The sequence below is a fragment of the Python bivittatus genome, unplaced genomic scaffold (assembly GCF_059951505.1).
Source record: "Python bivittatus isolate LINGU-HERP-01145 unplaced genomic scaffold, Pbiv_v1 ctg000020_np1212, whole genome shotgun sequence".
Lineage (NCBI taxonomy): Eukaryota > Metazoa > Chordata > Lepidosauria > Squamata > Pythonidae > Python > Python bivittatus.
In genome coordinates, this window is record NW_028277030.1 from 57,017,446 (window position 1) to 57,040,982 (window position 23,537).

Sequence of the window (23,537 nt, forward strand, 5' to 3'; positions counted from 1 at the left end):
TAAATCACCCACAATGATCAAGATCAACTTACAAAATACACAAACAATAAATGCTTGTGACATTAGGAAAGTGCTAAAAGTGAGAAAATAAAAATGAAGTGACACCAAGTGGTCACCAACTAACATGACAGTTGGTTATTCTAACAAGATGCGGTTTATACATGAAAGACAAAATGGAAAAAGGTGTTTAAAAACAGCAGACAGTGAAAGATCTTTTGCAAATACCTCATAGTGGTGCAAAGTACATTGCCTTAAAAAGCTTATAGAAATATAATTGTGTTAGTTATGTTTAATATTTCCCCATCTACACTGTTCAAAACCATACATTTTCTATACATCCTTAATAAAGTAAAAATGAAATGTCTGTTTTACTATACATTTTTCTCATGAAGAGTAAGCCTGGATCCAGATTAGTCAATCTTAAATTAGACTCACTGAAGTCTACAGGGGTTTAAATTAGTTAATATTAACTTGTTCCATATCGTTACATGGCGCTAATCTAAACAAAGCTTGTTCTAATTTTGACCCACTGAATTCAGATTGTATTGTATGCATCTTGCTGCTAGAAATACAATGGGATTGGGGGAACCTGAAATAAACGTAGACAGGAAGAGATGCATATACAATTCTAGTAGTAGATCTGATACATTTCTACTGAAAACTGAAGATGATCAAAGTTTTTGAGCAAGGCCCTTGCCACTGAAATCAATGCAGATGGCATTACTTTATGCATTTTCCAGAATACTTGATCATGAATGCAAGAACCAAAGTACTGAGAATACCCCAAATCTCACCTTCTAATGTGGACATCAGATGACCTCTGCTAATAATTTTGTAATTATTTCTTTCTACTACACTAAAGAGAACCAGTTTGGTGTAGTGGTTAAGGCATCAGGCTAGAAACCAGGAGACCGCCAGTTCTAGTCCTGCCTTAAGCACAAAACCAGCTAGGTGACTTTCAGCCAGTCACTCTCTTTCAGCCCTAGGAAATGGGCAATGGCAAACCACTTCTGAAATCTTGCCAAGAAAACTGCAGGGTCTAGTCCAGGCAGTCACCAGGAGTCAACACTGACTTGAAGGCACAAATAAAAAAACCTAAACAAGTTTCCAAAGAACTTTAAAAAGCTAACAATATCATATGAAAATAAAAGTTTCATAGTTACAGTGACGTCAGAGGAGGGATAAGGTTGGAAGTTATCCGGAGCGCTCAGAGGGTTAGCACTCAGGATAGCAGGACACCTGAACAAGTTCTGGTTGGCATAATAAGTCTGCAAAACTCTTTTGGCTTCCCATTACAGAAACGGCTAATAAGACCTGATGAACAGAGCAACAACATTGTAATATATATTTAGGGACTGTAAACTACGTATTGCATTGCACAAAATGTCTCAGTCGGCCTTCGTGTGGAAATAAGCATCAACAAAGAGATGGATTTGGCTTGCTTAAACAGCACAAAAACCGTGTGGTTGTTTTCCTTTTAGTAGGAAGGAGGGAAGAATATGAATCATTCTGTAATTCTGTTTCATCATATTATTTACTATCTAATATCTTTTCAAATTATATATTGTTATTTACAGCTTCATTGAATGTAATAGTAAAAGTTTACTCCATTACAGGAATTACGTTCAAGTGGCTTTAGCTCAGTGCTCTAATTTAACAAGTCTACATATCAGAGCACAACATGTTGACTTGAACTCAATCCCTCCACTGTTTCATCTGGGACAATTCAGTGCCATGTTCAGTCCTCCAACATGCAACAATAACCCCTGTGGCTGACCTGCAAAAGAAGGCTGGAGTATGTTTTTGTTTTCATGTTTTTCAATGAAAGCCAAAACAAACCAGCAATGGAAATTGCTACACAGACCCTATTTTGCAGTTAGTTTGCCAGCTGAAGGGGCTACCTTTCAGAATCACCACAGACCAACAATCCCACATGACTCACTTTGTTTTCCTGCGTGACAATTATGCTTGCACCACCAGGCTTCAAAGGCACTTCTTCCATTGCTCCAAATACATCTGTTTCCACAGAGAAGGTCAGTTCTAACCCCAAGTCATTGATATCATTATCTAGAATCCACTGCAAATTCTTTGCATACTCTGGATCAATAGATGCCACATCCTGATAGTTTACAGGAATACCTTGGAGACAATGCAAACAAAACTCAGTTCATCTAGGACCTGCTTCGCTGGAATGGTTTCATTCATGGTAAATGTCTGCCCTCTACAGACTTTCTGAAATAACGCAGGGTGAAAGAAGAAAGGAAATTGTTACGGCTGCTTAAAACACAGATTACCTTCAGGAAACTGATTTATTACAAGCTGCTCTGTTACCACAAAATGACTGTAACTAGTTGACAACTAAAGCTACATTATACACCCATCCTACTGCTGTGGTTAAGAGCAAGAACACAGGAAAATACCTCCTGCAAATCCTCTCAAACCCATTCATTTAAGGTGGGGCTTTTAGAGCTAGCCTGTCACTTTCAGCTTCCAAGCCCATTTGTACCGTGTTCATGACATTAGCTAACTAGCCCAGCTGCTGTAATACCTACGTAAATATTTTTAGGTGAAAAGTGTTTGTTAAAGCACTATATAAATGCTAATTGGCATCGTCAGATGCTTACCTACTATTATAGTTACAGTGCAAGCCTAAAGCTTTTTTAAAAAATATATGTATTGTTGCTTTTCTACCAATGCTGAAGCTCTCATTAAGCACAGTGACAGAGTGTAGAAGAGGCTTAAATAACATAACGCAATTCCCTTTTAGGGGGCTGTATTATCTACTAGACATCTCAACAAAATCATTAACATCTTAATAGAATCATACCAAGAATATGCTTGTAAAATGATCTTGTGAAGTAAATGTTGACTAGTTGTCTGTGGTTAAGAGCTAAACCCAAGATTTGTCCAGCAAATCTAAAATAGTTCAAGTGGTCAGGATTCACAGAAGAGTTGCTATTGGGCTGGAAAGTTGTTCCTTAAAAAAATAATAATAATATAGTTCAATTTATGGCTTTTAAAACATCAGTCATTTCAGAATACAAACCTTTGATTTGTTTTCTGAGATTCAGAATAATGTACAAAATGAAGTGATAAAAATTATGTTTCCATGAGGAATAAATACAATAAAGAAGGAAACAAATATATTTCAGATGTACAATCCTGATTTCAAATAAAAATTGATTTTCACTCACTGGATGTCAAATCATCCCAGGTGTAGCAATAAAAACAAATTTTTAAAAACATGGTGTACATTTTTTGTGGACCAGAGTTCCCTCATTACATGCATGGATGGTCATCCTCAGTTGGCAGATCCATATCTGGGAAATGCTAGTTAAAAGGTTATAGGTAAATGAGATGCAAAAATATATCTCACAGTGGATGACTGAGGTAAGTTTAAATGTGTAATAAAATAACTAGGAAGAATTCACAAATCAGCACTGATAAACATTCTGACATAGTTAATTTATATCTATAATAGGATGAAAACCTACATCTTCAGTGCATTCCACAGGTGACAGAGTCTCAAAATTCAAAATTTGAAGCCACCAAAGACTTCGTTGATTTTCTAATTTCATTTGTCACTATACAAATTATGATTGCCCCATTTCAGCATCCCAATAGTAGCAAAAGTAACTGTAGCTTCACCTTCAAAATTACTGAAATTCAACACAGAGAGGGGAAACTATTCCTTTAGAAAATACAATATTCTGACTTTCAATGCAAAAATCACATCTGATTTTGTCTGAAGAAATGACCACTCAAGAAATTTTAAAAGTTAACTAAAGTTTGGGCTAGTAGTCTTGCAACTTGATTCTGAAACTAAAGGCCTGAAAGCAGCCATTTTTGGTGTGTGGAAAAAAAAACGGCAGAAAGCTAAGCTAAGAAGCTAAGAAAAATCCAGTTCTATTCATGCAATAGTTAAAAATTATAGAACTAGCCACCAGAGTGCATTTAAACCTTTTCTTTATGCATCAGGATTGGACCTTACACACTTCTAGAAAAAATATTACAGCAAAAATATATTTCTGGGGAGAGATACAGTTCACTATTTTAGATGAACTCTAAAAGTATTGTAACCTAAAGAGAGACACCAACATACCATCAGCTGACTGAGTAAAAAGAGCATAGTCTGGGTTAACAATCTCATTGGAAAGGATATCAAACCATTCACGTACCACGCCTTGGCCCTAGAGGCAAAAACAGATATAGAGTTACATATGCATATTTTGAAATGTGCCAAGATGTTTGTTAATCAGTATAAAATGGATTTTAACTTGTATAATAATCTCATTAAAAGCTAGGTAATCCTTCTTCATTAGTATTATTAGATTTAGCACAACTCCAGAACGACTGGGCGACTTAGTTTTTAAAGTTTTTAAAGACTTCCAAAACATCATTAGGGTTGAAGCTCTGGAAGGATGACATTCCATAGGGCAGCCATCACAATAGAGAAGGAATGCTTCCTGGGTCCCGACAGATGGCATTGGTTGAGATGTTCAACTGAATATCACCTGCATATTAATAATACCAGACTCCGAACTGGCAGATAACCTCTCCTCAGCAGTTTCATACAGATGTGGAGGGAGAAAAGCATCAAGCTTTGAGGCACACCAATGACGCAATCTTTTCCCCCATCAACACCAACTGGAACCAGCCGCTGAGAAAGGAGGACCACTGTAACATGGTGCCCCCTACTCACAAACCCCACAGCCTTGACAACCCAGGGTTAGGGTTAAGGACCTGGGTTTAATAAACAGGTGGCCAAATTCACAGTTTGGAGAGCCCTGTCTACCTCAACAAGAGTCACAGATTCAAATTCAAGCCCAGATACCTCCACAAGACCATGCTCCAGGCACATAAATTGGATTTGACCAGTTGAAATCCAACTCCAAACACATCTGAGTGACTTTATCCACCAGACAGAATGTTATTCATAGTGGCCCAGCAGATGTTCCTGTGGCCCATCCCTGCCCAGCAGAAAACACGTTACTTTAAGCATGGCCATCCGGCAACTATTGGCAGATGCAGTAAGGGCAGAGAAATACAGGTAGTCCCCAGTTTAAGAACGAGTTCCGTTCCCAAGGTCTGTCCTTAAGTCGAATTTATATGTAAGCCAGAACAGTATTATTGTATAATACTGTATAAGTAGTATTGTGTAATTAACTCAAACCATTGTGTATTTAACTCAAATTTTGCTACAACAGACTCCATTCTTAATTATGGGTTGTCCTTAAACTAGGTATTCTTAACCTGGGGACTACCTATATTCATATTTTGTCACTCTTATCACCACAAGAGAATCCCAAATATAAGCTCTTATCCATGTTCAGTCAGATTTGCTCTTTGTCTTTCTTCAGCAGCACTCCAAGCATCTGTTCTGGCACTTCATCATCCTGAGCTCCTTAGTAAATTAAAGTGCACCCCAGGATTGGTGCACAGGGAAAGGCTGCATAGGAGCAATGCACCTACCATCTGCCCATTTCAGGCTGTGACTAAGGCTTCAGCCAAATTGCCTACCAGATCCTCAGGGAGAACTCCAAGCTCCCTCTGGAACCCCTCAAGCCAATCAAATACGCCCCATTTCCCCATGGAGTGTGTCTGTATGTGTGTGACACCCTTGAGCCACAGGACAGAGAATGATCTGTCCATGGCAACAGACTGATAGCAGTGCTCTCTGAATGTCCATCACAACTGCCTCAAGACAAAAAAACAGATCTAAAGTGTGATTGCCGGTGTGTACTGGGCTTCGATGACTTGGGACAGGTCTATGTCCCATGCCTGCCATGGAGGCCATGAACTCCTGAGCCCTCTTGAGAAGTATGGCTCAAACTCAATTAACAACTACTTTTTTCTACCCAGTGCTCCAGAATAAGAAACAAACACTGGCACCAGATACATCACTTTGAAAAGAAACACTAATAAGAGGTCAGAAGTGACACATAATTCTATTATTAGACTTTGCTTTTTGTGTTTTGAAATATCTGCTTCAGATCCATTTTAACAGCCAAGGAAGCTTTTCTTCTCCATTTAGCACACATTTTATAACAATTTTTGAACAACTTCTATCCTAAAGAAACAATGTTCCTGAAAACTATTTTACACATCATTCAGTATATAACGTTACTCACCATGCCTTCTTCACCATGGAAACGTACAGCAATTCCTTGCTTCAACTTTACACAATTTGCTTTAGAGACAACTTCACAGCTGCTCCTAAAAATAGAATCTAAATATGAAAAACAATTAATTTCTCACTTTTATTCAGTACAGAAGCATTTCATATAAAGAATATGATACATTTGAAGTTCCTTACCTCTGTGAACCAACAGAATGTCACTTTCACTGACAGGCCTATGAACCATGTCAGAGTCGGGTTGTCCAGAATGCAAGTGCTCATAAAACCATTCACAACGATCTTTAAAAGGCTAAGGAGAACAGGCAAGAACAAATGTTTCATTTATGAGACAGGGTAGAATCAGAAGTAGGAACACTAAGACACAGAAGATGGAATCCACAGAACTCCATTCAAAAGCTCAGGATAATGTTTGTTTCTTAGAAGAAGAGATTCTAATAGCATACAGGTAGTCCTCAACTTATGATCACAATTGGGACTGGAACTTCCATTGCTAAGCAATACAGTCCTTAAGTGAGTTGCACCTGATTTTACAGCCTTATTGCCACAGTGGTTAAGCGAATCACATGGTTGCTAAGCAAATCCGGCTTCCCCCATTAACGCTGCTTGTTGGAAGCCCCTGGGAAGCTCGCAAATGGCAATCACGTGACCCAGGGACGCTGCAACCATTGTAAATACATGCTGATTCCAACTGCCCAAATTTTGATCACGTGACCGTGGGGATGCTGCGACAGTCATAAGTCCAAGGACCAGTCATAAGTCACTTTTTTCAGCGCCATCATAACATCAAACCATCATTAAATGGATGGTCATAAGGCGAGGACCACTTGTGTCAGATTGTAAAGACTTTATCTGAAGTGAATTAAACATGGCACCATCCCCTTTAAAGAAGAGGAAATATCTATTTTATTGACAGTTTCACTTCCACAAAGGAGTTACTGATGGATTCTATGCTTATAATTTAAGTATTAAGTCATAATATTTGTTTTACAAACACTGCTGCAACTGTTACATACTTTGTAAATTACTAGGCATCAGCAGGCAGGATTAGATGTTCCTTTCCCACACCTGGCATGGCATGAATTCTTTCCATTAAGCATGGTGTGATATTACATATATATCAATAGTAAACAAAACTGAATTCTATGAAGTCAGGATGCAACACGTGTTCATACATGTTATAAAAAATGGAAAGAAAAGCAGAAACCCCTGAAATTCTAATCCAATATAGTGCCAGATTAGAGAAAATCCATATCCAAATCCATCTTAAATGTGAAGCTCTCTTTGTTTTGGATCAGTTACAATTTCTCAACTAATTTAAGGGACTATTTTTAAAACACTGGAGAAGTAGCATGCATATTGCCTGGTCTTCACTGGAAAGTTAATCAAATATTGGATAAAGACATGGGAAAAGAAATGCAAACTTGTGCTATGTCTATAAATATATCTGCACTAAAGCATTGTAAAATTACAGAAGTGTGTATGCAACTGTATTAAGCCATGGCTTATTTAATCATGGTTTACTAAATAGCATGCACAATCAAACTATAGCTTAGTGTTTTATGTGAACTTGACTAACATATGTTCCTCTCAAAATGTTTCAGGGAAAATAAACACAAAAACTGGTAAGTGTTTTCCAGAATTTAAAGTACTACAGAAAACCAGGTCTACATATACATTATTAGTGAAACAAACACAAGTAAGCCTCCATTTAATTTCTTTTTGAATTTCATAAAACCCAGAAGCTTATTCTTTGTTGTTGCAATACTACTTCTTGTGTCTTCTAACAGCTCCCTGAAATTCTTTAAGTTTCTTCCTGAGATTTTTCTCTTTTTTGGCTTTGGCTTCTCTTCTCTTCTTGGAAATTTCCACCAATTGTTCTGACATCCAGTTTCTTGAACTTTGGCAGTCCCTTTTTACATTCATCCTTAACAACTTCTTTAAATTCATTCCACAGTTCCTCTGTTTCCCGATCAATGAAGTTAAGAACTTCAAAGTGATTTGGGATGTTCTCCTTGAAAACTGTGTATATGCTCAAGATCGTATCATGGTAATTGATTGGCTTTCTACTTCCACTTTAGCTTAACTTGGAACCTGCACATTAGCAGTTCATGATCTATTCTACAATTGGCCCCTGGCCACATCTTTGCCGTTATAACGAAGTTTGTTTACCTCCTTCTACCAATAAGACAGTCCATTTTATTTCTGTGTATTCCATCTGGTGATGTCCATGTATATGGTGACATTTTGGTTGTTTGAAGACTATGTTAGCAATTAAGAAATCACTGGATTGGCAGAAATTGTTAAGTCATTTTCCTCTTCATTTTGGTTTCCTAAGCCATATAGGAAATATAACCATATATTTTCCTCCTCATTATTTCTAATTTTGGCCTTCCAGTCTCTGACCATAAGCAGCACATCCTGCTTGCATGTTCTGTCAATTTCAAATTGAACTTGATAATCAAACTCATCAATTTCTCCTGCATCAATGTTTAGAGTATAAACTTGGATAATTTTCATATTAAAGGATTGTTCATAAAGTCTAATTAATATTATTCGGTCATTAATTGAATTTTAGTCCTCTGTTCTCACTAAACCATTCTTAACTATGAAAGCAATGCCATTCCTTCTTTGTTTTTCATGTCCTGAGAAATAAACAGTGTGCTCTTATGACAGAAAGTATCCAATTCCAGTCCATCTCAATTTGCTGATACTTATGTCAATGAGTAGTAGATACATTTCATCTTTCATTGTGTTAAGCTTTCCCATTTTCATGCTTCTTGTGTTCCATATTCCCACTGTCATTCTGTCTTTGCAGCTTCAGATTTTCTTTTCCTGCATTGCAAACCAGCCAATAGACTACAAAGGCTTTAATCTAACCATGTCATAACACCATTATTATTCTAAAGAACCTCAGCTCTTCCTCGGTAGCATATTGATTGCCATCTGACCTGAGGGGCCCATCATTTGGCACTATATCCTCAATCATTTTATATTTTCTATCCATGTGGTTTTCTTGGTAAAAATACAGGAGCGGTTTACTGTTGCCTTCTCCCACGCAGTATGAATTGATACCATTGTCACTGCCTCCAGCATCTTCCTATATCGCTGATGCCTATTATAGGTGTCTGCTTCCTTTAGCTGGGCAGCTGAGATGTCCTTTATTCCCTGGTGACCTTCCTGGAAGTAAATACTCTTGGTGTACAGTCATGGTGTTCTTCATTCATCTCTCCCAGGAGCACCCCCACCGCTATGAGGCCACACAGCAGGACTTGGATGGAGAGGGGAATTACACTCTGAATATTTACCTGTGCTTTTATGATGTGCATAAATCTGGACATAAGTTCAGGACACTCAAGAAGGAAATGGAAGTGATCAAATATAATTTCGGGATTTCTGGAAAAACAAGTAAAATGAAATTTAGCTCACTGATTCAGGTGGAATATGGACAAACTCAGAAGCAGACATTAGTTGTTTTAAATGCAAGAACTACAGTCAACCTGAATATTTAAGTCTAAGAAGGAGCATGCATGAATAAGAAACATGCGTCAAACTCAAAATTAAACAGCTCCGTTGAAAAAGTTCTGTTGCAACATTCTGAGTTGGATGTATTCCAACAGAGCAACACTCAGAATTGCTCAAATGTTTCACCCACATAAAACAATAGGAACTCAGAAGAAGCCTCTGACTTCACAGGCTTTTATTCCATGAGCACAAGAATAGATGGGACAGTAGTCCATGCTGACTACTTTGCTCCCAATCTTCAGTGGTTCATGAGACGATTTTTAACATCCTTCTGGAAGCTTTTAAAAAAAGTTTTAAAAGAATAAAAATGTTTCCACGCTCTTAAGAATCAGATAAGCATTCCAGCTAGATACTATAACTACTTTAACAGATGCTACACACAATTTGTGAAGCATGTGAATTTCTGGTGACGTACCGGTTTACAAAGCATTTAAGAACATTGTCGTGCTTGCAGACAAACTCTATGAAGCGAGGAGATGTCATTCTGCAACAAAAGTCCAAACAGTTTAACAAAGTATCCAGTCTAAAAATAATAATTCATTGTAATGTTTTCTTTCCAAGATATTAAAAAAGACTACTTTGAATCAGCTTCATTACGATCACTTGCTCTATATTAAACATTTTACCCATAAATGCTTTTAAAGGGATAGTTTAAAAACATGCACAAACTCAAATTTAGGAATGCAGATGGGAAAAAAAAGTTTAAAAAGCACTCAGCTATGGAAGTGCAAAAGGAACACCTTCAACAATCTAACCATCTAATTTGAACATACCTCGTACAAGCTGTTATTTTAAAATTCAGCCTACCATGCAGGATTACTGTGATAATACAAAGGCTGAATTGATATACTGAACTTGCCCATAATTTGTTTGGTTTGGTCCACTGTGGTGTGTGAACCAAGCCACTATGATGTATACACAAAGTATAGTAAAAACAACCATGGCCTAGTGGCATGTGAACCTAACCAGTGTTAACTCCATGTGGTCATAAGAGCTCTTTGGAGGAACACTAAATGAGTATATTCTCTATGGCAGTGTTTCTCAACCTTGGCAACTTTAAGCATGGCTGGCTGGGGAATTCTGGGAGTTGAAGTCCATATGTTTTAAAGTTGCTAAGGTTGAGAAACACTGCTCTATGGCATCACTCCACTGGCTACGATGTTCAGAGAGTCCTATTAGTTTGCAATCGTTCTTCACAATTTTCCTATTCTGCCTGCCTCCTGACAATTATGCCCATTCCCAAATAAATAAATGAGAAACTGTAAATTCCTCTGTAGGTTAAAATTTATTTATGGTAATTCTCTAGAGTTCTGCTGGAATCATATCTAATTATACATGTGCTCTGGTCACGGCACAGAAATAGAGATTTCAGACATCTCAGTATTCACAGATTGACTATTTAACTAGGTGTATTGTCGTGCTCTTGCCTCTCTGATAACAGGTTGAGCAAGAAACTTGCTCAGCTTTCTCCCAAAATATGAGAATGAAAAAGAACCTACATTTCCTTGGGTTAAGATAGAACTCAGCAATCAACTTACTATCTTGATGTGCCTTTCATTTGCTTATTTATTTATATTTATTTATTTATTATGAAACTAAGTAAGAACTTTCACTAAAGGCAGCTTTTTCTACTTTTAAAAGCAAGTACTTGATACACATCAAGTGCAAATTTTAAATTACTCACTGACATCCTTTCCTCAAAGATTCCTGTTCTCTGTGAAATACAATATTTACATGCCAAAGAGCCAAAAAAAAAAAAATGCTTACAACTATTTATTTATTTATTGGATTTCAAAAGCCACACAATTCCATAAATCTCTGGGTGTTGTGCAATATTAAAAGATAATTTTAAAAATAGTAAAACAGTAAGAAACTCAAACCATGTACGTACTGTATGCTTGAACATTAACTGCCCTGAAATTTACAGCATACTTTACCTTTTGGATTTTTTTAAAAAGAAACATACATTTGGCATTAGAAGACATAGTCTTAATGTACTTTGTGACTGAAAATAATGCCAATTTATTAAGAATAATCATTCTTAGGGCTTTTCACAGATCTAAGTAGACGTTATTGCCATTCCAAACTCTTATTTTGAAACAAAATAATATGTTTCAGTTGCTATTTTTGTTTTATGGGTATAACTGCTCTCAAAACTCCCGTTTCAAAATAAAGGCTACACAGATTTAATCTACAGGTTAAATTCTCACCGGCACTTTTCCACAATGGCAAAGTTTTAAATGACCTGGGAGAAGGGAATGAAAAAGTCTGAAACTTACCCCTGAGGCATCTGACAAGAACAACACATATAAAATGCTTGAATGACAGCACTCAGCCGGTTTGCTGTCACGGAAATAACGTCCTGGCAATCCACGTAAGTTTCCTGGGCGCTACCAACTTCATATATTTTAGACTCCTCTGTTTCTGCAGGAAGCATTCTCTTCTCAGCTGAAGCACCTTCAGAGGTAGGTATAGGAATGGTGTCTTCTTGCTGACTTGGTCCTTTCGGCTTCAGCAAGATAGAAGTAATGTTGGTAGAGTTCCTTTTGTCTTTCATTAATTCTGCTGATATTAGGGCTAGCCATTCATCTAATGAGTGCCAGAGTAATTCCAAAGGCTATCAAAGATAAGGGGATAAAATTTAGGGGAGTGTACAATAGCTTATTATATACACTTACTGATATGAGCACTGATATTACAATTCTAATGTTTGTTTGCTTCTTTTTTAATTAAACAAGTTGAGAAACCAACTATAATAAAATACTAAAAACTAAAACCTTAACCTTAAATAACTAAAAAACTAAAATAACCTTATTAAAACGCATACTCACATACTGTATGCACACACAAAAGATTGCTGGCACTGTAGTTTTGCCACATGTTGGTCTTACTTTGTTCTCAATAGTTACTACGGTGATAACCACTAAACAAAAGATTGAAGTAATTCCCAAAGGTGTAAATGAAGCTTTGTACTGTAAAATCATGCTATAATGGGATGGGACTATAATGTTTTAAGATAAGCAGGTTTTGTACTATAGAAGGATATTGTTATGATCACAGATTGTGCAAAACAGATTCTCCCATCAAACCAAACCATTTTAATATATAAATTATACTGATGCAAAAGAATTAAAAGAGTGGGGCCAAGAAATAGCACTATTAACATGAACAAAGAACTACAGCTTTGTACTATAAGCATTATAGTATACATCCAAAGGTTTAGCTCCTAGCATCAAGCAGCTAAAATGGTTTTCCCAAAACTGCTGCCCATCAATTTACTTTTTCTACAGATCTAGCTAGCACAAAGATAAAATCCAACACATCTGGAGAGCAACAGGTTTGAGATTATTAAGATAAAACAGCCTTTACAGTTTCCATACAATTATGGTTTCATATAAAAAATGGCAGGTTAAAATTTCAAAGTAGGCTATTTTAAAAACTTTTGACTACATCCAGTTACGCATAAATGGTATTCTGCTTGTTCTCCTCTATTTTGTACCCCTCATCTAATCTGGAGGCTGCCACAACCTTTTAGAGCAGATCTGGAAACTATATAGAAGGGGATCTATCTTACTGAAGATATTACAGGTAGTCCTCGACTTACGACCATTCATTTAGCAACCACTGGAAGTTATGGCGGCGCTGAAAAAAGTGACTTACAACCAGTCCTTGCACTTACAACCACTGCAGCATCCCCAGAGTCACATGATCAGAATTTGGGGACTTGGCAACAAGCATGTATTTACAATGGTTGCAGCATCCCAGGGTCACATGATTTGCGACCTTCACAGCTGGCTTCTAACAAGCAAAATCAGTGGGGAACCTCATGACTCACTAAATGACCATATGATTTGCTTAACATTGCTGCAAAAATGTTGTAAAATTGGGTGTGGTCACTTAACCACCGTACCACTTAACTAATTTTCCGGTCCCTATTGTGGTCGTAAGTTGATCAGCTGATGGATACCATAATACTATCAGAAATTAAATATTAAAATGTGTGAATATCATTGTATCAATTGGTTTACAAGGCCTTTATGTAAAAGGCTTAATAAAATCCTTCTACTTAATTTATTTTGCACTCATATTAACGCCATGGAAAGCAGCAGCTAGAATCCTGATGGATTAAACCCATCAAGCAAGAATAACACCCAAATTGAAGGCATTGCATTGGTTGCTGATAGGATTCTGGGCCCAATTCCAAGTGCTGGTGATGACCTTTAAAGTCCTTTATAGTGCAGGACTAGTGTATACCCTTGCCAAAATCAAATCTGCCAGTCTGGTCATCATTTAGAGAGGGGCCATTGCAGGCCCCCTCACCTTGTCAGGTACACAGGGCATGGCCCCCATTTTATGAAACAAGTATGGATGGTGTCTCTTCTACAGGCAATCTGAAAACAGGCCAAAGCAGCACTGTCCCAGCAGGTGTTTGGCCTTTAGGTTAAGGAAATGGGCCTTTAATATGTTAGTTTTTTATTGCTGATATGTATTATTTATAATGTTTTAATGCAATTTTTGGGACTTTGTTATACCTCCTCCAGAGTCTGTTAAAATTGGCATGGGCTAAATATTGTAATAAATAAATAAATTGCAGATTTTGTTTTTACTCTCTAATCCCCATAAAATATACAGCTGAGTAACAATTACCTCCTCCAGCTGGCTTTACAGTCAGAAAATGTTAAGGGAAAGCTAGAAAAATCAATGCTCTAACAGAGAAATTGTGTAGAAGCTCTTAGTTGTTAATGAGCAGCTAGTTATAGAAAATTGTTTCAGTATTTCATAGATTTTTCTTTTTACTCTAGCTACTGTCTCAGCCTATAAATCTTTTTGAAATATGTATAAGGAATTAATGTAGCAAGTGACACTGAATCCATTTCCCTAGGAAAACAAGATAGACAACTAAAGCCACACTTTCATCACTACTCTGAAAAGACAAACAAAATATTATGGGTCTTAGAAGGATATCAGTTATTAATGTAGTATTGGCATAAGAAATAAATAAGAACAACACAAGAATAATCTAAAACCCAACAGTTAAAACCTAAATCTCTACTACAGCAGAAAGCATCAGCATCTTTTCTTCCTAACCCTTAAAAGGCATTGCAATGTCAGATAATCACACTTTGCATATATCAAAAACAAAAAATATAGTCTGATATTATGCAAATGCCAACTATTTATTGTAGAGCCTTCTACAAGAATAACCTGGACAATAGCGATGCAAGGCTACCGTTTTTTAATAGCTGACCAGAAAAAAGCCGTAATTTATAGGAAAGTTTCTTTCTGCCATTAATTCATCAGTATGACACGGGCAAGTCAAACGGTCTGAAATTCAACTTCTACCAGGTGTACAGGAAGAACTGAGGCTTTATACTGTTAAAAAAGGATTGTAACTGATGATTTAATAAATAGTTTTGCAAAACAATGTTAATTTCCATCATCATGAAGAATGAAAACCCAGCAATGCATTCTCTATGATGTTGGATCAACATTTTCCATTTTGGTGTCCTAGAGATCTTTCTTAGCAGTTCTAGGGGTTTCAGTCTTGATGGGGCTTTACTCCTGCTGAAAAAGTAGGTCCACAGTCTTGGGAGTGGTCCATGGTCCCGTCACTCCCTAGTTTCCCAGGTGACAAGAGTGGTAAGAAGCCTGTTTGTAGAATTACATTTAGTGATTACATTTTCACACTGGTATATTGTATGTTGGATAACTTTGTTTATGAAATAAATGAAACAAGGAACAAAGTCTGGCATTCTTTTTTCACTCACACAATAACACAATCACATGACAATAATAGAGTAATGAGTAAAAAACATTACTTCAGGAAGAAAATATTTAAAACTTATTAGGCAGTAAAGCCACAATAAGTGGAATTATTACTTAATTGCAAGAAGTGTCACAGCATCACACAAAGGAGAAACAGTGGTCATGCCTTTAGGTCAGTAAAGAGTGCATGTATATGTATGAGAAGAAGATTATCGTGCAAAAGGGATATAATGAACTAGAAACAATAAATATTAAGTCTTGGCACCAAGACTTCATATCTAACAGATCTACTGTCTCACACACAACACAGGAATTTTCAAAGAAATAATAAAACATACAGAATTCTAACCTCGTTTCCGAAAGCACAGCTATTGTGCCAGATAAATTTGGGTAGAAGTAATTAAACTAATCAAATAAAGATATGCAATCTGCATAAACGTATTAACATCTTAAATAGGATGAACTTTAGAGACATAAATAGAAAACAGTTAAGGGTGATTACAAGGAGAGAGAAAAATCAAGGAGGCCCAACTTAAGTAGATATCAACCAAATTTAATGTTTTCTCATGTGGATTAACATACACATGCTTGAAAAAATTCCTCTCTTTAAGAAATATTTTTCTACTAATGTCTAGTAGCATTATTGTTCTGACCTTGAACACCTGACTTCTTGGGGTTTTATTTCCATTGTAGCCCATGTCATTTCCATTACTGGGAGTGGATGGGCCAAGACGAAAGAGATGGCAAAAAATCCTCACTATTCTCAACAGACTCTTCATTTGTGCCTCATAATTACTCGACAAACTAAAATAGAACATATAAAATTGCTTAATTTAACAAAGTATATATAGGAAAATTATACTGTGGCAATGCAAGGACTTCAAGTAGACATAAAATAAAGAATGACGGGCCCACAATCATTTACATTTGTTGACCATATCCAAACACCAAAATACAGATGCGTCATTTTGCCAATCTTTATACTTTTTGGCAGAGATTTAAATAATAAGCCATCCGATCAGCTGCTATGTCGTATTCCCTTTGCAAGTGACAGGACAAATGATGCTAGCTATGTATCCGTATCTTGTATTCTCCAAGATTGGTGGAACTGTAATCCAAGCATCTGGATGGCATAGGTTGCTTATCCTGATGGACATAATATCACTAAAGCACTTACATATTCAACCCCTTATTTTACCTTTACTTGGTTTTCTCTGGCAAACAATACCATTGTCTCTCTTCAGGAAACTCTAGCTGCTTAGCTATTATCTTTACATCTATATAAGTTCAGTTATAAGTCCATAAGTTCTATATATCCCATCCCAGGAAGAAGAGGAGGAGCAGCAGCAGCAGCAACAACAACTACGTTACCTAAGCAATTTATGTCCATTTGTAGTAGCCACTTCAGCAAGGCTAGTTAATATTTTAAGGTACTGGTTCTCATTCTGCTGAGATAAGTGTTCTAGGACTTGGCGCAACTAGATATAAAAAGAAAAGTCATTAAGATTTACTATCACATTAGTTAACACAGGCAAGACTGACCATTTCTGCCACTAATAAGGGCTAGTACCAGATTTATAGTATGAATCTGAATTGTTACCATATGAATAATATTAATAGCTTTGGAGGAAATGTATTCAGAAGAAGACACCAGACTTTAGAAATAAGAGTACCACAGCCAGTTTTACACCTGTGAAATTTGAAGCTTTTTAAAAAAATTAATCTAATCTGCCACCTTAGATTTCACTTCTTGTTAGCTTTCTAGACTCACTTAAAACAGCAAAGCAAAGAGAATGCTAGCAACAAAAGACACTACAACAAACCTTACCAATGACCATACTCCTAGGGCTGATGAAATTTGTAGTTAGCAATATCTGAAGAGCTAAAGGTTCCCTACTCCTACCATGGTTAAGGGAATTAAAAAGAACCATGGTGATAAACAGGACTATTTGTCTTGGTCTTCCCCAGTATGGTGATCTACCAAGATGGACAAAGAAGCTTTCCTATTTAAATCAAGCCTGAAACTAGGGAGAATTAGATTTGACCAGTCAATTTTATCACAAAATACCAAAGTTTTCATGAAAGACACACTGCAAATACCTCCCCCATAAATATGATGTTTATAACCAGCCAGATGATAAAATTGTTAGAAACCAAGGGATGTTTCTTTGACAATATCAGAACAATTGCTTCCATATTATTTTTACATGTTCTGTGAACAGCACAGCTGTTCTACTAAAAGTATAACTGTATGCATAGCTGTACTGATATAAACCCCACTGAGGTTTATAGGAGGTTACTTTTTATGGGTTATCAGGATAACACTACAAAAATGTATACTTACATTAGAATAAATTTCATTTTGATGCCTTTCCAGGTAAACATACATAGAATCTGATTATAAGCATGATTCATTTAGAATTTTATAGAAGAAAAAGTACATTTACTTACAAAAAAAGCACCTACACATCAATTTGGAGTTCAACACAAAGAGGAAGACTGAATTTACCATGTTTTCTCTAAGATCTTCATTTTGTGTCATCTGAATAATTGTTTGAAAAAGCCTAGGGTGATGTTGTATTAGAACTTCACATGTCTCTCCATAACCACCCTGAAAGAAGACAGTGTATTCATGTAAGCAGACATTCGACACCTTCAGAAACTGTTTCCTGAATACTGAAGAGAACTGAAATATTTGCTATGATCACACACAGGTGCAAATTTAAAAGGACCCATTGCCAGGAAGGCAAGGCCATTTTTTCAAAAACTCAGCAGAACTCATTGCCATGAAAGTGTTCTAGCTCACATCTCAAAATTTGAAAAATCCTTTTTTCCAATTCTAAACTAAAGGTGCATTTGTGGAAAGGAATACTGAGGCCCAGAAAAATGTATTTTGCACAATGTGAGAGAGAGTACCCACCTCATAATGCCAGTTCAAGTCAAATTATTGGGAGGAATGACTATAAATTTGGGCCTTTTCCTATGAAAAACTTAGATATAAATGGCTAACATGTCCAAAATATCTCATGGAATTTCAAACATTTTTAATATTATTTTAGTTGAATATCTGGCAGTTACTAGTATGTTTTTGGTGGTGACTTCTGAACTGTGTCCTGTGGGCACCACGTTGGTGACCTCTACAGCAATCAGTCTTACATCATCCATCAGCACCTCCATAAAATGGAAAATGACACCCATATTTACATAATCAATAATTACAATGGCAATGAACAGTACATTTAAGCAGTCCATGTAAAGTTGAAACCAATTTATACCTGTACACAAAGATCAAGTGGAGTGACTCCATTTTTGTCTGGCAAATATTTGGCTCCTCTCATCAGAAGAATCTGTGCAGTGTCTCTTTGACCGTGGCTATACAAAATATAGAAAGCTGATAAGATCTAATCAATACAGGCTTTGCTGACACCCATTCTCTTCCACAATTCATAAAACATTTGATAAATAATACACATCGTTCTAAGGTCTGACTGAGAACCGGTTAGGACATCCTTCACACAGAGGCTGGAAGAAAACATCTACTGTCATTGCATTACTGTGTAAATCACAGATGAACTTAATTATACTACCGTTATCACATAATTGATTCCATACAAATACTTAATGAAGCAAACACAAAGGCAACTGTGAGGAAAACATTCTCATTGAATTATTTGCATGTGCCTACTGTGAACAATTGGTCTAATTTGGCACAAGACACTTTCTTAAGGCCAAGAATGCAGTTAGATCAAGACAGCTGAGTAAGTTGATTAAGAACAGATGGGGAGGGGGGGCTAAGCCAACATTATATCTACTTTGTCAGTTGATTGATTAACACAGAATACATTTCATGTAATAGTTTAAACTGCAGAATGAGCCATACCTGCAAGCAAAGTAGAGGGGAGTTGCTCCTGAAACATTGGGCCTGTTAATATCTGCACCACTGTCTAAAAGACACTGAACGGTCTTTTGGAGAGAAAAAAAAAGTTGAATGAATTTACAAATATGGTTTAAGCTTCAATCCTACACCCACTCACTTTGAGAGTCAGCTTCACTGAACTCAATGGAACTTCTTTCCATTGCACGTAGACATGTACAGGATGATATTTCCATGTTACCAAAAACATGTTCATCAATAAAAGAGCCCTTACATACAGGAAAAAAAAATTAAAAATTAAACTTATTTTCCTACCTCATCTCTACATTTTAGAATTTTCATTCAAACTGAGAAAACAGTCAAATTACTGAGAATTAAGTAATACCCTCCCAATGAATTAGGCCCATGGTAAATAAGTATATCTATAAATAGAATGTTTTAACTGAAGGTAAGAAGGACATGTACATGACATATTCCTTATTAATACAATATACCGGATTTCAAATGAGTAACATTGGTACAAAATATTAAATATGATTATTGAATTATATATTTATTTATTAAAATTGTTGAGGTGCCCAATAGTTGAAGCTCTCTGCAATTTAATAAATACATAAATAAATAAAATTTACAATAAAACAGCAGAAGATGCAATCTGAATACAGTACAAACATATACAATAATTTTTTAAAAAAATCAAAATGAAAACACCACATAAACTAGGCAGCAGCAAGGTGGTCAAAATCTAACACAATACAAATTGTTTGTATTGTTAAAAATTAAAAAGCCTGGGAAAGGCCTCCATTAGGCACACTGCCTAGGGCCCGCATTTTTTTTAAGCAGAAAGAATAAAAATGAACTAGAAATTATTTATTTTCAAGCCTTTTAATATATATTTATTGTCATACTTTTTTATAAAAAACAGGCAATAAATGCACAAACTTTGAACATCAAACCAATGATCTTATTTGTAAGCTATAGGCATAGCAAGAATTCTAAAGAATAATATGTGACAGATTATTATTACAAAATAATGCATATATTATTTAGTATTCCCTCTTTCTCTGTAAAAGTACTAAGAAAATATTGAAAATCATATCAAATATAATTTTTAATACTATTTTTTATGGAGTCATAATACAGCCCTTATATATTCCATTAGGGCTGCTAGAAAAATCAGAGCCACTATTAAGCTTTGTTTCAAGGTCTTTTTCCAAATAGTAGGCCCTGTTTTATATCTTTTAAAAATCAAATTACTCCTATTTTGTAGTATTTTGATATGTTTCTGATTATGCTGTTGTGTTTGACACACTAGATGCTATTTTATTTTATTATTTTATTTTATTTTATTTATTTTACTGTCCAATTTTTAGGCCACCCAACTCTAAAAATGACTGTGGGAAGCTTCACAAAATTAAAAACAGAAAAAGAAATCATGATATAAAAAAGCAAAATTGCCCCAAAGGAACAATGAAGAAAAAAAAAACCCACATCACTTGCAACCTAGAAAAGTTCATCAGGGACCCCTAACCCAAGTCCTGAGGGAAGAGTCATGTAGTCATGTTTTTAGAGCTCTCTTGAAGGTGGGGAGGGTAGAGGCCAAACAACACTCTAGGAGGGTTGGGTAAAAGCAGGTCCTACAACTGAGAAGGCTCACTTCCTGAGTCCTTAAAGGCCAATAGCTGACATTGCTTAACAGACAGGACCCAAAGCAAGCCAACGTTGATACAAACTGGGTAGATACTGAAGAGGCAGGCAGTCCCTCAGCTAAATAGACCCTATGCCATGTAGGGCTTTATAAGTAATATCTAACCTTGCATTGTACCTGGAAGCTTATTGATAACCAGTGCAGCTCACAAAGCAGAGGTATTACATGGATATAGCAAGGCCTGCCCATCACTGCTTATGCCACTGTACTCCAAACCATCTAGTCTCTGAGTGGTCTTCAAGGGCAGCTCCACAGAGTGCACATTGCAACAGTCCATTTCCAAAGTAATTAAGGCATGAGTGACTGTGAGAGAGCCTGGTACAAAGGCCTTCCTGGCCATAGCTTCCACCTGCTCCTCAAGCAGGAGCTCAGAGTCCAGGAAGACTCCCAGATTGTGATTGTGTATTAGAACCAAATGGAGGGGGTGCCACCCCAGTCAGGATCAAGGATGGAAAGTCCCAGAATTGGGAAGTTGAAGCACTCACTATTACTCAGTCTTGCTAGAGCTGACCCTGGGCCTCTTCCTCCCCATCCATACCCTAACAGCCTCCAGGCACCAAGGCAAGACCTTGACAGCATCACTCGGCCTGCCAAGAGTTGAAATATATAAGTGAGTATCTTTCACATACTAATACCTGACTTCAAAACAACAGTTGACCTGCCCTGGAGGCCCCTCACAGATATTAAACAGACGTGAAAGTGTCAAGACCTATGGCACTTCAAAAAACAGGTGCTTCACACTCATACCATTCCCCACAGCCTAGAACTGGCTATTGAGAAAGAAGGAGAACCACTGCAAGACTGTGCCTCCCACGCTTATTCCCCACAGCTGGTCCAAAAGGATGCCATGGTCAATGGTACTAAAAGCCACTGGGAGATCAAGGGGGACCAGGATGGATGGATGGATGGATGGATGGATGGATGGATGGATGGATGGATGGATGGATGGATGGATGGATGGATGGATGCAGCTGCATCACAAATCATCCACAAATGCAAGCAATGCTATTATGACCCAGCCTAAAACCTGACTGAAGCAGCTAAGTGTCTAAAAGGTCTTAGAGTTTAAAATTAAGCAGAACTGAAGGGCCCATCATTTTCAAAATCAGCAGTTATTTCTTAACAATATTATCGCTGAGAGTCAATAAATACATAAATAATCTTGGGATTTTCTGGGATTGGGGTTCTTGCATATAAAATGCTTACAGTTTGATTACTGCTAAAGCCAGAGCATTCAAGGTCAAGCTATGTTCCTCAACCTACTGTCTTATGGCCATTCTGGCAAGCCACGTGAAGTGCTGTCTGCCCCATCGCATCTTCAACATCTACGTTGGCAACATGCTGTACAAGATCATGAAGCAGTTCTGTTCGTCCATTAACAGCAAGCCAATGGATCTGGGTCAAAAAGTAACAGAACACAAATTCAGCAAGGAGACTGAGAGGTCTCTCACATGCATTTCAAATAACAGCCTAATGTTCATGGGTACAGAATACTTAAGAACTCCAGTAACTTGGAAATTTCAGAAAAGTATATAAAACCAGGTAACACATTTTTCTGTTCCTTCAACAGAAACAAACAAAACTGCAAATTTTAAAGGACCTCAGTTTTCCTATCCAAACTCTGAGTCCTACTTCTTTCAGTCAAAAGCCAATCCCACAAGTCTCTCACTGAACTCTTCCAGTGATAAATGGTTCGCACCATAATCTTTCACCATCTAATAGCCAGCCCAAACTACTTGACCCATTAATCAATTCAACCTCTATTTTGTAATATCTAATTACTTTTAAATCTCCATTTGAAGTTCTCTTCCACAGTGATCATAATCTAAGCAACTACAGGTAGTCCTTGGTTAACGACCACTTCTTCAGCAACCATTCAAAGTTGCAACAGCTCTGAATGAGCATATGCTCCAAGCTGCAAAGCAAGAGGAGGTGGATTTTAAGAACAGTGAATGAGTGGTATTTATGACTGGTCCTCAAAGTTCCAGCGGACTGCACTACCCACACAGTCACACGATCATGATTCGTGTGCTTGGCAACCGTTCACATTTACAACAGTTGCAGCACCCCACGGTCATGTGATCGCCATTTGCACCCTTCCCTGTCAGCTTCCCACAAGCAAAGCCAATGGGGAAGCTAGCAGGGAAGGTTGCAGGTCATTCTGTAAATCCCCCTAGCCTCTCTGCGTGCACACAGCGCAGCACCATCCATGCCCTGGCCTTCCTGTGCTTGCTTGACACCATACCCTCTGTTCCATGGCCTCCCCCAACTTGCATGCAGCCTGCGCCAGGCCTTCCCAGCCTGCCCCACCCCCCATGGCAACCCCATGTTCCTTACCTGGGACCCCACCACTGTCCATTTAATGACCCACGCATCTTGGGGTTACAATGGCAACTGGGACTGTCGTCGCTAAGCAGTGACATCAGTCCCAGTTGCCATCGTAACCCGAAACTACCTGTACACTATCTCCACAAGAGCACATGAAAATACTGTACAGCATTTCTGATGATCAATTATATATATCAGAG

The 23,537-nt window shown here is 37.2% G+C and overlaps 1 protein-coding gene across 5 annotated transcripts in view; it reads right to left on the reverse strand.

Annotated features, from left to right (window-relative positions):
• The window catches only part of HACE1 (HECT domain and ankyrin repeat containing E3 ubiquitin protein ligase 1), a 50,980-nt gene that overhangs the window by 17,140 nt on the left and 10,303 nt on the right, over positions 1–23,537 (reverse strand). For all 5 annotated transcript variants that reach the window (XM_025165501.2, XM_007426347.4, XM_025165503.2 and 2 more), the window contains 14 exons: positions 22,273–22,404; positions 19,308–19,390; positions 18,703–18,799; positions 17,937–18,038; positions 16,799–16,905; positions 16,081–16,231; positions 11,941–12,278; positions 10,077–10,145; positions 9,445–9,532; positions 6,317–6,428; positions 6,132–6,229; positions 4,103–4,190; positions 2,828–2,977; positions 1,943–2,139 (listed from right to left, as the gene is read on the reverse strand). In XM_025165501.2, coding sequence (XP_025021269.1) covers positions 1,943–2,139; positions 2,828–2,977; positions 4,103–4,190; positions 6,132–6,229; positions 6,317–6,428; positions 9,445–9,532; positions 10,077–10,145; positions 11,941–12,278; positions 16,081–16,231; positions 16,799–16,905; positions 17,937–18,038; positions 18,703–18,799; positions 19,308–19,390; positions 22,273–22,404 — 1,812 coding nt within the window. The remainder of the gene's footprint in view (positions 1–1,942; positions 2,140–2,827; positions 2,978–4,102; positions 4,191–6,131; positions 6,230–6,316; positions 6,429–9,444; positions 9,533–10,076; positions 10,146–11,940; positions 12,279–16,080; positions 16,232–16,798; positions 16,906–17,936; positions 18,039–18,702; positions 18,800–19,307; positions 19,391–22,272; positions 22,405–23,537) is intronic.